We start from the raw sequence: 14030 nt of genomic DNA, 5'->3' as shown, positions 1-14030 counted from the left end.
ATATTATTTTCAAAAATTCTAAATTTTTGGAAATTTATTTTTTATTTTTATAGTTTTTTAAATATATTTAGACTATATATTAACTCTAAAAAATTATGATCAAACACATTACCGACTCTATTTTTAACTATAATTTTTTTAAAGTAAAGTGAATATCCTTTTAATTTTCAAACAACCATGAGTGCCGGGGGTCAGATGTCAAATGCAACGAATGAGATGCTCCCTCCCAGTCCCCATCCATAGACGGGGGGCGCGGCTAGCTACCGTTGGACCCCAACCAATTCAACGCTCATCATCACCCACTCACTCACATATTGTTAATAATAATATTTTTTTCGTCCCAAATTATTCTTTTCAAAATTTTTAATTTAATTTTTATTTTATTTATCTTTTTTTATTAATCAATTTTTTTTTATGTTTTACCTTTGTATTAATTATTTTTTTTTAAAATTAAAATATAAATATTATTTAATAAATAATATAATAAATTAAACATGTTATTAATTTTTTTTTTTTTTAATTAATGTGTATGTGAATTTAGTAATTTGGGACGGAGAGTAAAGTACTCACGATCACGATATATTCATCCCCCTTTCTGTCTTTTTTCCTTTCTCTCTCTCTCTTCCACAGCAGGGGCAGGTCCGACAGAACACAAAAACAGCACCCATAGCCCGCCCTGAACCCTAGCTCGCCGCCTTGGTAAGTCCTCTGGTTCTCTATTCTCAATTTCCGATGGATCTTCACAATTCAATTGAACTGGAAAAGTTGGATTATTCTAATTTAGTTTCGACCTTCTGGATGCGATTTTGCTTTTGTGATGATTAGAGAGATTTTTTTTTTTTTTTTTAATGTGAAGTAAATAGTGTTGTATAATTGGAATTGTCTGTGCTAACCCTAATTTTCCTGTGTGCTACAGTTTTGTTAGTCTAATTTGTGATCTGTAATTATAATTGAGCTGATTATAATTGGACCATGAGTTAAGCAGACTGAGAACTTGATTTATACCGGTGCATAATTTAAGTGGAGAGGAAAGGGCAAACAGAGAAAGCTCAATAGTAGCTCTCTTTGGTTGGGTTTGTTGTGCTGGAATTCCATCTTTGTAACTATAGTTGGTCTGATTAGAATTATGAGTTGAGCAAACTATTAGAACTCAATATCAATGAGTTGAGCAAACTGAGAACTTGATTTGTACCTGTGGATGACTTCGTGTTGAACGATATAAACAACTTTTACATACTTTTGATTCCAATACAGTGTAAAGAAATGAAAATTTTGAGTTAGGTCGCAAGTTCGAACCTTGGGCCAAGCCGAGTAAGTGCAGTATTTAAGTGGAGGAGGGCAGTCGACTGGGCTCAACAATCGTTCTCTTTGGTTGGGTTTGTTTCCTAGATGATTAGTTTTGTTTCCTGATTTCCTCCTTTTATGTTAGTTAATTTGACCATGTGAATTTTCAGGTGGCTACAATGTCGACTCCAGCTAGAAAGAGGTTGATGAGGGATTTCAAGAGGTTGCAGCAGGACCCTCCTGCTGGTATTAGTGGTGCACCTCAAGACAACAACATTATGCTTTGGAATGCTGTGATATTTGGGTGAGTTGTGTAATTAAAATATGCTGAATATGTGTTTTAATGTTGGTTTGGGGCAGTTGTTTTTCGTATGGTTTGAGTAATCTACTTTCTGGTTTCTCTTCGTTTTGGTGTAACCTGCAGTCCTGATGACACTCCTTGGGATGGTGGTGAGTTATCCTTGCATTTGGTCGTTAGTGCAGTGAGGCAGAAGAATGTTAAAGGCTTAAAGCATAGTAGTTGGTGCACATCCATTGTTTATGCTTTGTTGTCTATACAACTCAATGCTGTTTTAATCATCTCAGTCTCTCTTTTCTGTAATCTGAATTCTGAATAATCATTTTTGAAGATTCTCACCCTTCGTCCCCTCCCCGAACACTCCTACTGAAAGAAAAAGTAGTGATAAATGTGATGACTCATCAGAAGGAGGTGATGCATATTCTTTTGTTGTAAATGTTTGAATCCTTTCTTTGATCTCCCAGTCCAAGCATTCCCAGTCATGGCTTTTCCGTGTCGCTTATGTCTTGTCATCTCTTGTTAGTGTATTACTCTACGTCAAAAAGTAAAGATTGTTGGTGTTAGCAAGTACTTCCTATAGCTTTTGTTACTTTTGACATCTTTTGACATCTTTTGACATAATATGAATTGTTTCTTCCCACCAAATGGCCTTAGTCTTGACATGAATTAGCTAGTTCGTTTGTAACTATACTATTTGAGAATGTCAGGTACGTTCAAGTTGACTCTTCAATTCTCTGAGGATTACCCCAATAAGCCACCAACAGTGCGGTTTGTTTCTCGCATGTTTCATCCTAATAGTAAGTTGGAGTTTAAGATTTGATTTTTATTTGTTAATCAGACAATAGGAAAAGTCAATTTTTGAGTTTGGAATTTTCCTTTTGTTTTTTTCTAGTTTATGCAGACGGAAGTATATGTTTGGATATTCTTCAAAATCAATGGAGTCCAATATATGATGTTGCAGCTATACTTACATCCATTCAGGTAAAAGATGTAATTGATTTTTATATGTCACATTCTTTCAGTTATCCATGTCTTTGTCCTGGGCTTAACCGTTAAAGCCAATGGTTGAAAACAGAGCTATATGAAAACTATCTGTTTTAAAATAGGATCTTTTTGTTTCTCATTCCATAAGAGTCAGAGATAGCATCCTTGTGACAGCTTGACTTCCCTTTGTTTTAGTTTTCATCTACATTGTTACATTTGCATTTTGTATTGTGCATTTGCCCTCTGAATCTGTTTATTTATGATGATGAAGCAATTGCTAAGAAATCAGACCAAAGTGATTCCAAAAGATTGTTTGGTGTGGGATCTTTGACAAGACTGTTGTTTCTCAAGTATTTTTGCATAGAGCAGGGTTTCTATTTCTAGATTGTCTAGAAAGGTAAGGCCAAGATCCAAAGACTCAACAACAACAACAACAAACCCAGTGTGTTCCCACAAAGTGGGGTCTGGGGAGGGTAAGATGTACGTAGTCCATACCGCTACCTCCGAAGAAGTAGAGAGGCTGCTTCCGATAGACCCCCGGCTTAAGATAAAGAATAAGCGACAAGGAGATGAAATACATAACAGAAAAGGTGTAAGGAATACTAAAAAGTAAATCAGAGCAATACGAAAACACGAGAGATACGGCAACATGAAGTAAGCAGATAGCAACTGAGAAAATATGAAAGGGACCCCGCGTATAAGTAACACATATTCGCCGCCATAGACACCTATAGACATAGACCTAAGATTACTAACCCGGCTACACAAGATTTCTCCTGGTGGCTTGCTACAACCGACACCCTCCCGCTAGCCTTCTAACCTTATCCGCGATCTCCACACCTTCCTATCTAGGGTCATGTCCTTAGTAAGCTGCAACTGCTCCATGTTATGTCTTATCACCTCCCTCCAGTATTTCTTCGGCCTACCTCTACTCCTCCTGAAGCCATCCAACGCTAGTCTCTCACACCTACGCACTGGGGCATCCACGTCCCTCCTCATCACATGTTCAAACCATCTCAGCCTTCCTTCCCACATTTTGTCCTTCACCGAGGCCACTTCCATCTTCTCCCAAATAATCTCATTCCTAATCCTGTCCCCTCTAGTAAGCCCACACATCCAACGCAACATCCTCATTTCCGCCACCCTCACTTTTTGGATATGGGAATGCTCTAACACCCCGCGCCATACAACATGGCCGGACGGACTGTCACTCTATAGAATTTGCCTTTAAGCTTAAGGGGCACTTTCTTATCACACAACACCCCGAGGCGAGCCTCCACTTCATCCAACCTGCTCCAATACGATTAGTGACATCCTCATCAATCTCACTATTTCCCTGGATCAAAGACCCAAGATACTTAAAACTATTCCTTTTACAAACATCTTGGGAGTCCAACCTCACCACCATATCATCCTCCTGCCTCAAGTCACTAAACTTGCATTTCAAATACTCCGTCTTGGACCTACTCAACCTGAACCCCTTCGACTCAAGGATTTGCCTCCAATCCTCCAATTTGTCATTCACGCCCCCTCCGCGTCTTATCAATCAACACTACATCATCCGCAAATAGCATATACCAAGGCACCTCGCCTTGAGTACTCTGCGTCAACACATCCATCACCAACGCAAACAGGAACGGACTAAGAGTCGATCCCTGATGCAACCCTGTCTCGATCGGAAAATGGTCCGAGTCTCCTCCCGCCGTCCTCACCCTGGTCTTCCCTCCACCGTACATGTCCTTAATAACTCTGGTGTACGCCACCGGGACCCCCTCACCTCCAAACACCTCCAAAGAACCTCCCTCGGGACTTTATCATACGCCTTTTCGACCTTTTCTAGGTCGATGAACCCCAAGTGTAAATCCCTCTTCCTTTCTCTATACTGCTCCACCAATCTCCTCACCAAATGGATTGCCTCTGTCGTTGAACGGCTAGGCATAAATCCAAACTGGTTCTCCGAAACAGACACAACCCTCCTCAGTCTCCGCTCAACCACTCTCTCTCAAATCTTCATAGTGTGACTCAACAACTTAATACCCCTGTAGTTCTAACTCTGAATGTCACCTTTATTCTTATAGAGCTGAATCATCGTACTCCATCTCCAAGCTTTAGGCATTCTCGCAGTCTTGAAAATACCGTTAAACAAATCCGTCAACCACCTAAGCCCTGCCCCGCCCACATACTTCCAAAAATCCACCGGAATCTCGTCCGGCCCCGTCGCCCTACCCCTCCGCATCTTACGAAATATTATGACATTGTCAAGAACTTTCCCTCTTCACGTGTTATCAATTTGGAGTGTGGGCTCTCCATGTTTCATAATTGGGATTGAGGAGATAGAATGAGAGAGTTGTTCCGTTGTGTACATTGGAATTACGAGTCTCTCTGTTGAGCTGACAAGTAGCATGAAGAGATGGGAGGTCAGAAGTGTTCCATGGAGTATGCTAGTTTGTCAATTTCTCTTTCAACTTTTAAACTTAGTCATTATAAATAGACGTCTTAAACCAAAGGAGACTTTGAAGAGAAACACTGATTGCTACAGCCTACATGGAGAAGTTAGTTTCTGAATCTTTTACCCAGAAGGAAAGTGTTTACCATGGAAAACCTCCTTCTCTTGTTCCATCAAGGGATAACATTTGGAACACTTGGCTAACACAACTTTCTTAGTGGAAGTTGTATGAAATATGGATTTAAGGAAGTGGGTAAACACATCACAAGTGCAAACTTAGCAATTCAGTATGGGGCTTAAACAAGCCCCTTCATGTTATTGATGGCTATCACAAGTAAAGACATCATGAATCTAAACATGCTAATTTGGAGCTTCTTAATGTGGGAGAGATGCTGAAAAGGATGATATAATCATTGATCATATTACATACTGATTTATTAATGCTAATCCTTTGGCTAAAGAGAGTTAAGCTACTCCATGTCTCCCATTTTATGTACCTGACTTTCTTTTTTAGTCTGTCGAAAGAAGAATGGTATGCATTTATTTTTGTAAACAATTTCATCTTAGCATCCGTATTTTACTCTTGGTGACATGACTTGTTGGCGCCCCTCCATGAAGAAGTTCATTCTTTTATCAAGAGAAAGTGAAAATACATGTGGAACTCTCACCACCACTTATTTAGAAGGATAATTTTGCTACTTCGCATATAATTGGCTTACACGTCAACATACTTATTTAATCTCTAAAATTCATTCCCTGTCTATTACCTTCACATAGTTCCCTTCACATAGAATGGAACTGGAGGAATTATAGTTTTTAGGACTTAAGAGTCTTTTGATGTGTGTGTTTAGTGGAAAGCTGTGGCAGATGGAGCTTGCAAACTTCGAGTTCCTCTAGACCAAATGTATATATATATATATGAAAAGCTGCTAGAATCTTAACGAGTATCAAAGTTTCAATCCGTGATTTTAAAAGTACAATAAGTTCAATACCGTGGACCTTAAAAGGTTGAGCGGAAGTGTCATTGGAATACGACTTGCATGTTGTTGTTGGAATGCATATTACCTTCCTGATGTTCAAATTTGTGTGCTTGTCATGTGTATACTGGCTGCTATGCTTCATTATTTCTCTGATTAAATATTGTTTAAACTCATGACAATGTTGAGTTTTGCGGCTGTAACTTTGATTATCTTGGATAAGGCACAAGAGGAATCTTTAAAGGTGATATCTTTTTTTATGTCACTGGGAGGATAAAAGCTTTTTAGCGGTTACTGTTCTTTTTGTCTTGGTTATAAAGGAAAATATACTTAAGGGTCATTTGGTAGAAGGGATAAGAAAAATAATCCCGGTATATAGTTTGGGATTAACTTTATCCCATTTTTGGTATCAGTTATTGCTTAATCCTGGGACTATTTTATTCCATTATTTGTACTAAAATGGCAGGATTACTATCCCATGGGGAGGGAGGGATAAAATAGTCCCATGGGATATCCTTACTTATCCCATCCAGTGTACCAAATGTCCCCTGGTGTACATGTTGGATTCATGTTGATAGGGTCTGTGATCATAGATAGAATCCATAACTTGAAATAGTGTCTCCTATGTGTCAGTGTTAGTATTTTTTCATTGGAACTTGATGGATTTTATGTAAGAGCCATTGGATACTTGACTATGTTAGTAATATGGTCGCTATAGAGTTTTTTGTCTTTTCTAAAATGATTTTTCACTAAAACTTTCTTAACTTAACATCAACGAGGTCCAAGTGAAAAATGTTGGACTTGGACTTTCCATTGATTGGTTGTTGATTGAAAAGTGTGGTGGCTTGAGCCAAGGCGTAAATAAAACATATAAAGCCTAATCATCTAATTGCATTATATGCTTAGATAAGTGAGACACGATAAGATATTGGCCTGAAGCTCCTCTATAAACACAGACCAACTTTCCTTCCTTAGCTATCATGAGAAAAACCTAAGCATATTTTGTTTCCTTTAATACGTAGTAAGGGGGTATGACAACTCATTTGTGTTAGTTCTCCCAGTATTGATAGAGCTTGGTAATTAGCGGTTTTGCAAATTCCCACTTAATTGGCGACTGCTACAGCTGCTGGATCATGGAGAGAAACGGTATGCTCATTTAACCTTAACCCAAGATTATGCTCGTACTTGTGCCCAATCACTCCTATGATCATAAATTAATCTCGTAGAAGTTATGATCGGGTGCAAGTAATATTCTTCATGGAGATGTTTACTTAATCCGTAACTACTGTTATTAACTTAACAAGATTCCCTTCCACCATCCACCCAAAAAAAAAGAAGAGAAAAAACATAGAATTGTAAAAATTGGTACTTACATGTAAATTGTTTTTTGACAAGTACATTCAATAATGGGATGATCGATCTCTTGGGTATATCTGGATATTGACTAGTTTGAAGTTGATCTTGGCTGAGTAAAATGGTATTAGACCTATGTCTTAATGTATGCAAGCCGAGGCATAGATCCAAATGCAAGTAGAAATTGTTACTACATAGATGATACGCTTAAGATGCTTGAGATATTATCCTCCTACTTTTGCGGATTCTTGTTGGTTTCTTTGTGTCAAACAATAATTGCTTAAAAACCTTAAGTGAGGACTGAGGAGTATGGCTTAAGGGTTTCTGTTCTTTGGTTTAAGCATTTTAACTCTGCTGCACTGCAGCAAGGAAATGGTGTTAGCTAAATTTGCTCACAAAGATCCTACTTGGTGTTTGTTAATTATTTGGACCATTCCTTGGTTCATGGGGGAGAAGACAGGGCATTGGTGGCCCTGGAATATCCATTAAGCGTGTCAAGAGAACCTGAGCTGTTATTATATCCTACTGGGGACATATTTGCAGAGGAAGATGAAGGCTTGGATAAAACTGTGGCGTTTTTTGTAGTTATCCACAAATAAAAATACTATAGAAAAGGAAAACTATGGGTTTCTTGTTTGCGGATGACTGACACTCTTATTATTGCAGTCGTTGCTGTGTGATCCGAACCCCAATTCACCTGCAAATTCGGAAGCAGCTCGGATGTTCAGTGAGAATAAAAGGGAGTACAATCGGAGAGTGAGAGAAATTGTGGAGCAGAGCTGGACTGCAGACTGATTCGACGGAATAAAGACGTAAGTGCAGACCTCAGATCAAGAGCACCATGGCTCATCTATGTTAAATTTACGGATTGAAACCTCTTTGAAATTTATTTTAATGGAACACATTTGTTTTGGTCCTAGTATTCTGGCTTGGTGCTATTTGCCTAATTGTCATTTGCTGCATTGCATTGACAAGCTCCTGTAAAATATGGATGTGCATTGTGGTTTAGAAATGCAAGGGAATTGGTTTTCACAATTACTTATTTTCCTGTACCTAAAGTTTTGAGTAGTTGAGTTGTCGAGATCTTTTGACATTTTTAGCGAGGCGGTTAAAAGAAGTAAGTCTCCTGGCCATAATAACCATTTTAGCCATCATCGGTGTATGCTCAATGTAGAATACTGCAGCACATTATACTGGCTAAATTGTTTTTAAACTAAAGACATCTTTTGTTACGGACTTTATTTGGCTGCTGTGTATTGTGGAAATCGAGGAACTAAGGTCTCTTAGCCTCTTACAGCATTAGTAGAAGGAAATGATTTTGTTCAGATCTCTCGTGTAAAAAGTGAAATCCCTTTTCAAAAGCTTATAAAACTTGCTAACATGTCAGTAGAGAGTGAAGTCTGCATTTCATGATAGGTGAAATGAATCATATTTCACTTGTCCAAGAGGTGATATTTCTTCTAGCAAGTAGAAAATAGCTGCCCTCCATCCCAATTTATTTGACACCCTGTACTCTTTAATTTGTCCCAAAAAGAATGTCTTCTTTTCTTATTTGGCATCTATTTAGTGACACCATCCCTTGGGTTTCATTTAACACTTATTCTGAAGAAAACTCTTTCCTTATTTCTTAAAACTCTGTAACCGGTCAAATGATGCCGCGTAAATTGGGTTGGAGGGAGTAATATAGCTGTGGATAAAAGATTTTTGCATGTCCTCACCCTATGCTAAGCTATCTATGTACTATGCACATGAGATGCTGTAAATGCAACTGGTAAACTAACCATCCAAGGCCATAACCAATTCATGGTGGCTCAAAAAAGATGCTAGCTCTATTAAGGTTCACAAAACGAATGGAGGGAAGCCCCCATTTATATACTGTCAAACCTTTCACTTGGGGAGGTTTAGGGGGTGGGATCGAGGAAGGTCATTTTAATGCAAATATTCTCGAGAAGTGAGAAGTTTGCAACTCAGAGAGGGCAATTTATCAACCACTCAGACAAATTCAAACAACCTTTCGTTGATTTCATGCTAACTGTTTACAAAGATGAAACCCACTTAATTTGGATTGGAAAAAACTCTTTTAACACTTTAGGAATGAAAGATGCCAGGACATCACTTAGTTATTGAATCAAAAGCTAATTCAATATACTGTAATACAAATGCCAATATCACAAATTCACAATGTCTATGCCACAAGTATAATTACTTCCAATATAGTAGTATTCAAACTGCAAGAGCAAAGGCTGTTGAATAAAAATAACACACTGTACGTCTTGCAAGAATTCCAATACGAACAAATAGACTAGACGTCTGTATAATGGCTTCGGTAAAAAAAAAATTCCACATGAAGAATAAAAAACTAAATAAAACACCCAAATCCAGTATTGGAATGCACACTACGGATTCAAACACTTCCACCTTGGCCTCTGATATAATTTAAATTAGAAATGCTTCCTGCCAAAAATCTTCAGGTGCTAATCACTTCTGTTTGTGCAGTATCCTGCATAATTGTTTCATAGCAGTCAGCACAACTATATGCAATATAATTAGGTAGAGAAGTATATAACTGGGAATAGTCAATCTATGGGACAACGTTTCTGTAGCTCGATCGCTGGAAATACAACTTATAAAAATGAAAAACCATATTTTCCCCACTTACCACATTTTCTTTGTCTTCTTCAAGGACATTCTCTGAAATGCAAGCATTAACAGGCCCTGTAAAAGCAAAAAAATAGTAAGTACTTTTAGCTCAAACATCTGAATGATTTTTAGCCAGAGAAGGTACACTCGTAACTACCTTCTTCTTGAGCAGTTCTTTTTCCCTGTCTTTTCACCTTATCCTTATTTGGTTCTGGTTTAATGGGCTTTTGAAGTTTCTCTTTCGTGACACACCCTCCAGCCTTTTGTGATACAGGTTTCGCAGTTGCAACAATTTTGGTTACAGAATTCCTGGTTCTAGGAGTGCTTCCATTCTTTGAAGGCTTCTGCTTGGTTGGTTCTTTCACTTGTTCAGTTTTAGTAGTCTCTTTGTTCAAGACTTTGGGTTGCAGTCTATCAGTGCTTGCGATAGAGGAAGAGCTATGTACGTCAACATCCAATGAACGTGTCTCATCTTTAGGCACATGAGAACAAGTCTCAGAAACTTGCAGCTGCTCAGAGTTTTGTTGAATATTATAGCTGTCAAACAGTTGTTTCACAGGCTCCTCGAGTTCAGCAAGGGTATGCCTTTTCACATAAGATTTCAGCTCATCTCTCAGACGTTGAAGAGGCTGAAATGAAAGGCAAATACTTAAAAACTCATATTGGTTCAATTAGCCAGCTACAAGAGCCAAAATGTTTCTGAAAACCAAGATTTTATAGCCCACATTGCAATGCAAGGAAAACAAGCAATGAGCTTATTAACTGAAATCAACAATTTGATTTTTAAAATAGAGTTTTTTCTAAACGAATAAAATAAGGGAATTAATAGAAAATTGAAATCTGTAGTAGTAAGTCAAAACCAAATCTTCAGAGATTGTACTGTGGTTGAAAAGCAGATCAACTAAAGGTGTCACAAGAATATTTCCATGAGCTCGGGATTTTTCTATGTAGAAGTTAAGTCATGTGGGAGAAGTATAATAGCATACCTCAGAGCCAGATTCTAAAGCAAGTTTGAAAAAGCCAAGGGAAATTGAATGCTTAGCAGCAGATTCAGAAAGCTTAATCTGTGATAGCCAATAGGAAGCTGAGGATATAAGGTCATATTTCTTTCTATTCGAGGTCTTTGAAACATTTGATAAATCCGATTTCCCTTCGTTAGTAGAAGATCTCTTTGCTCTAGTCTCAGAAATGGGAGTTTTGGTGCCAAGTGGTCTAGAAGCCGGGCTGGCGATTGACTTGGGGGGAACAGACAGCCTTCTTGGAGGCTTCGCCAATTTTTCCTTCCCAGAGAGAGGAAGAGCAGCAACACTCTTACTGACACTTGATGCAGGTCTTCTCCTGAAATGAAAGACGAATGAAGCAGAGAATAATGTTAAAAGTACAGAATCAGGGGACAAAGAGAGACTTAGCAATTGTATCTTTGAAAACTTTTTGTCTAATGTAGCTCTCATTAGTTCACTTTGTTTAGAAGTCATTGGCCGTGGCTCTTAAAAATTATGTCTTATGTCTTGTTGGAAAAATAAAATAGTACGGTGCACTAAGCTCCGCTATGCACCGGCCAGACCACAAGAGTCTATTGTACACAGCCTTATCCTGCATCTCTACAAAGACTGTTTCTGCAATTCAAACCTGTGACTTCCTGGTATTATTTCTTGTTACAAGTACCAAAATGGATACAAGAGGCTAAACTATCTATGTTCAAGTCCTTAAAATGAATAGCAGAAACTTTTCTCACACTAAAAGGGAAGGCAAGTTAACACATCACAACCAGCCAAATGAGAGGTAAGCAGAGAGTGGCATGTATCAATATAAGCAGAAAATGAACTGTTGTTCAAATTTGGCTTAGATGAAGCATCTACTGATTCTGTAAGCCACATACAAGCCAGAAAAATTTCTTCCTGGCAAGTTTCAGTACCATAAAAAAGGAAACTTCACAAAACAGGTGATCAAGGTTAAAAACTCTTCACTGAATAATATAATAGGCCAATCTACCAACAACGATCATTGGATCAGTAAGATTTCACACGTGTGTGCAACTTAATTGAGTATTTTCTATTTTCCAAACAGTACCATATGATAAGTGATATTCCCACTAAACTATATATCTACATACTGCGCAATTTCAATCCAAAATCCATCTTATGCATAACCTAATCTGTTTGACAGTTTATACATATCTCAGACACCTAAATTAAGAAAGACAGATTTAAGGAGATTAACAGAGATCAAAGACCTTGCAGAAGCCGAAGAGTTGGACAGAGGCGGCTTCTCCTCCTTCGATTTAGAAGCCGATCGCAACGGATACCGCAGAAGCTTTGATGATGATTGCTTAGCCTTTTCTGCAAAAAAAAAATCAAACACATACAAATTCTATAATCTTATATACATAAGGCAGCCTGAAGCTTCTGCTACTAAAAGGTCTATTGTATGCAGCCTTACCCTGCATTTCTGCAAGAGGCTGTTTGCACTACAAACAACTTTACCAATTACGTTAATCATGAATGTTGCCATAAAAAGCAGAGAGAAATTAATGGAGCGAATACCAGAAACAGAGGATCGATCTTTAGGGGAATCCTCCATGATGAATTTCCTAGGGTTACAATAGACGAGACAAATGATATGAGAAAATGTATTGATTTGTGAAAGCGAAGAAATTGTTTGTTTATATACAGCGACTGAGCGGGAAATGTGAACTGCTTCAAAATCAAAATCAAAATATAAGTAAAAAGAGTTGGGAATATTGGAACGGCTCTTTGGGTTGGGCCCATTACAGGTTTGCTGATTGGGTTTTCAAATTTTGAAACAATTCCTTACCGTTGGATGATGTACATTGCTGATATACAATTATACATGGTTTGTCGTTCAAATGAGTTGATCTTTAATTCTTGTATTTAGCCAACAAACTTATGTTTAGCGGGACGTAAGTTCTAATAGGGGATATTTGGACATAAATTGTGGGATATTATGATACAAAAATATTAATATATGCAGCGGCGGAGTCAGGATTTTTTCACTAAGAAAACAAATCAAAAGGGATTTAACATCTATTATATACACATAAAAATAATTTCAACTATATGTAAATTTTCACCGAAGGGAAATCCCTCGCCAAAGGGTAGCTTCATCCCTGAACATATGTCAGGCAGAAAAGTTTAGTTGCCTTGTGGACAAAAATTAAAGGCCAACACAAAAGCAAGGACAAAAGTGCAAATGATCCTTGTATCATCGCGTACTATTACAATGTTGCTTCATTTTTTTAGCACATTTATTGAGGGCTGTTTGTGAAATTGAAAACACGACTAGAACTTTAATTTCAAGCAGAAGTTGTGATTTAAAGGTGTTTTGTACTACTCCTTCACTCCCAAATTATATTTACTTTTTTTTTTTTTTGGCTGGCTTAAATGATTGGTTAAGTGTTGGAAAAATAAATATTTTTTGATTAACGGGAGTCATTCACATTGTTTAGATTCGTAGCCACATCCCGGCGTACTAGGTTAATAAAGTTAATATTAGTGGTTCTTACAGAAGTAATTGCTAATACATCTTCTTGAACTAAGTCTGCAACAATGGGGGAGGTTGTGAGAAAATATGTGTGTTGCCAAAATTAGTTGCATGCAGTCCAAGTTTAGCTAGTGCATCCGCCACTTTATTTTGCTCTCTAAAAGTGTGGACCAGTGGAGCAGCCTGCAGTGTTTCCAACAACATGCCCTGCAATCATACAACAAATTGTGACAGAGGGAGTCATTTTTACTAAGTAACTTCGAATGCATCGCTATTGACTTCCAGAGGGAAGATGTTGTTAGCAGCAGCTATAGACAGACCTCTCTTGAGAGCAAGGAGGGGATGCGTGCGGGACAGTCTCAATGAACCCAATTATCCAACGTCCCCTATGATCCCGGATTACCCCACCTAAACCAGCCTTCCCTATTCTACCACTACATGCCCCATCCGTGTTTAATTTAAAGCCATTAACTTGAGGAGGTTCCCATCGTACCTGCATGTGAATGATGTTTTGAGGGTTGGACCCCTTGTTATCAATCAGCATATC

At 38.1% G+C, this 14030-nt stretch overlaps 2 protein-coding genes across 4 annotated transcripts; one reads left to right on the top strand and one right to left on the bottom strand.

The window, feature by feature from the left end:
• Positions 1-518: 518 nt before the first annotated feature.
• LOC107875950 (ubiquitin-conjugating enzyme E2 2) lies at positions 519-8377 on the top strand. 3 transcript variants are annotated; one of them, XM_016722864.2, is made up of 7 exons: positions 553-699; positions 1282-1371; positions 1455-1588; positions 1709-1734; positions 2290-2379; positions 2475-2563; positions 8009-8377. In XM_016722864.2, the coding sequence occupies exons 3-7, from the start codon at positions 1464-1466 to the stop codon at positions 8135-8137; spliced, it is 459 nt and encodes a 152-aa protein (XP_016578350.1). In that variant the 5' UTR covers positions 553-699; positions 1282-1371; positions 1455-1463; the 3' UTR covers positions 8138-8377. The 3 variants fall into 3 exon arrangements, with proteins under 3 accessions (XP_016578348.1, XP_016578350.1, XP_016578349.1); XM_016722863.2 differs by having other exon boundaries at positions 1255-1371; XM_016722862.2 differs by lacking the exon at positions 1282-1371 and having other exon boundaries at positions 519-699.
• Positions 8378-9530: 1153 nt separating this feature from the next.
• Positions 9531-12686, bottom strand: LOC107875949. The gene is made up of 6 exons (XM_016722861.2): positions 12526-12686; positions 12216-12321; positions 10969-11320; positions 10140-10611; positions 10002-10057; positions 9531-9842 (listed from the first exon to the last, which is right to left on the bottom strand). The coding sequence occupies exons 1-6, from the start codon at positions 12560-12562 to the stop codon at positions 9810-9812; spliced, it is 1056 nt and encodes a 351-aa protein (XP_016578347.2). The 5' UTR covers positions 12563-12686; the 3' UTR covers positions 9531-9809.
• Positions 12687-14030: the final 1344 nt, after the last annotated feature.

Source organism: Capsicum annuum, chromosome 6 (genome assembly GCF_002878395.1).
Source record: "Capsicum annuum cultivar UCD-10X-F1 chromosome 6, UCD10Xv1.1, whole genome shotgun sequence".
In the NCBI taxonomy this organism is placed as follows: Eukaryota; Viridiplantae; Streptophyta; class Magnoliopsida; order Solanales; family Solanaceae; genus Capsicum; species Capsicum annuum.
The sequence above is the reverse complement of the archived record's forward strand: the minus strand, read 5'-3'. Positions and strand labels throughout refer to the sequence as shown.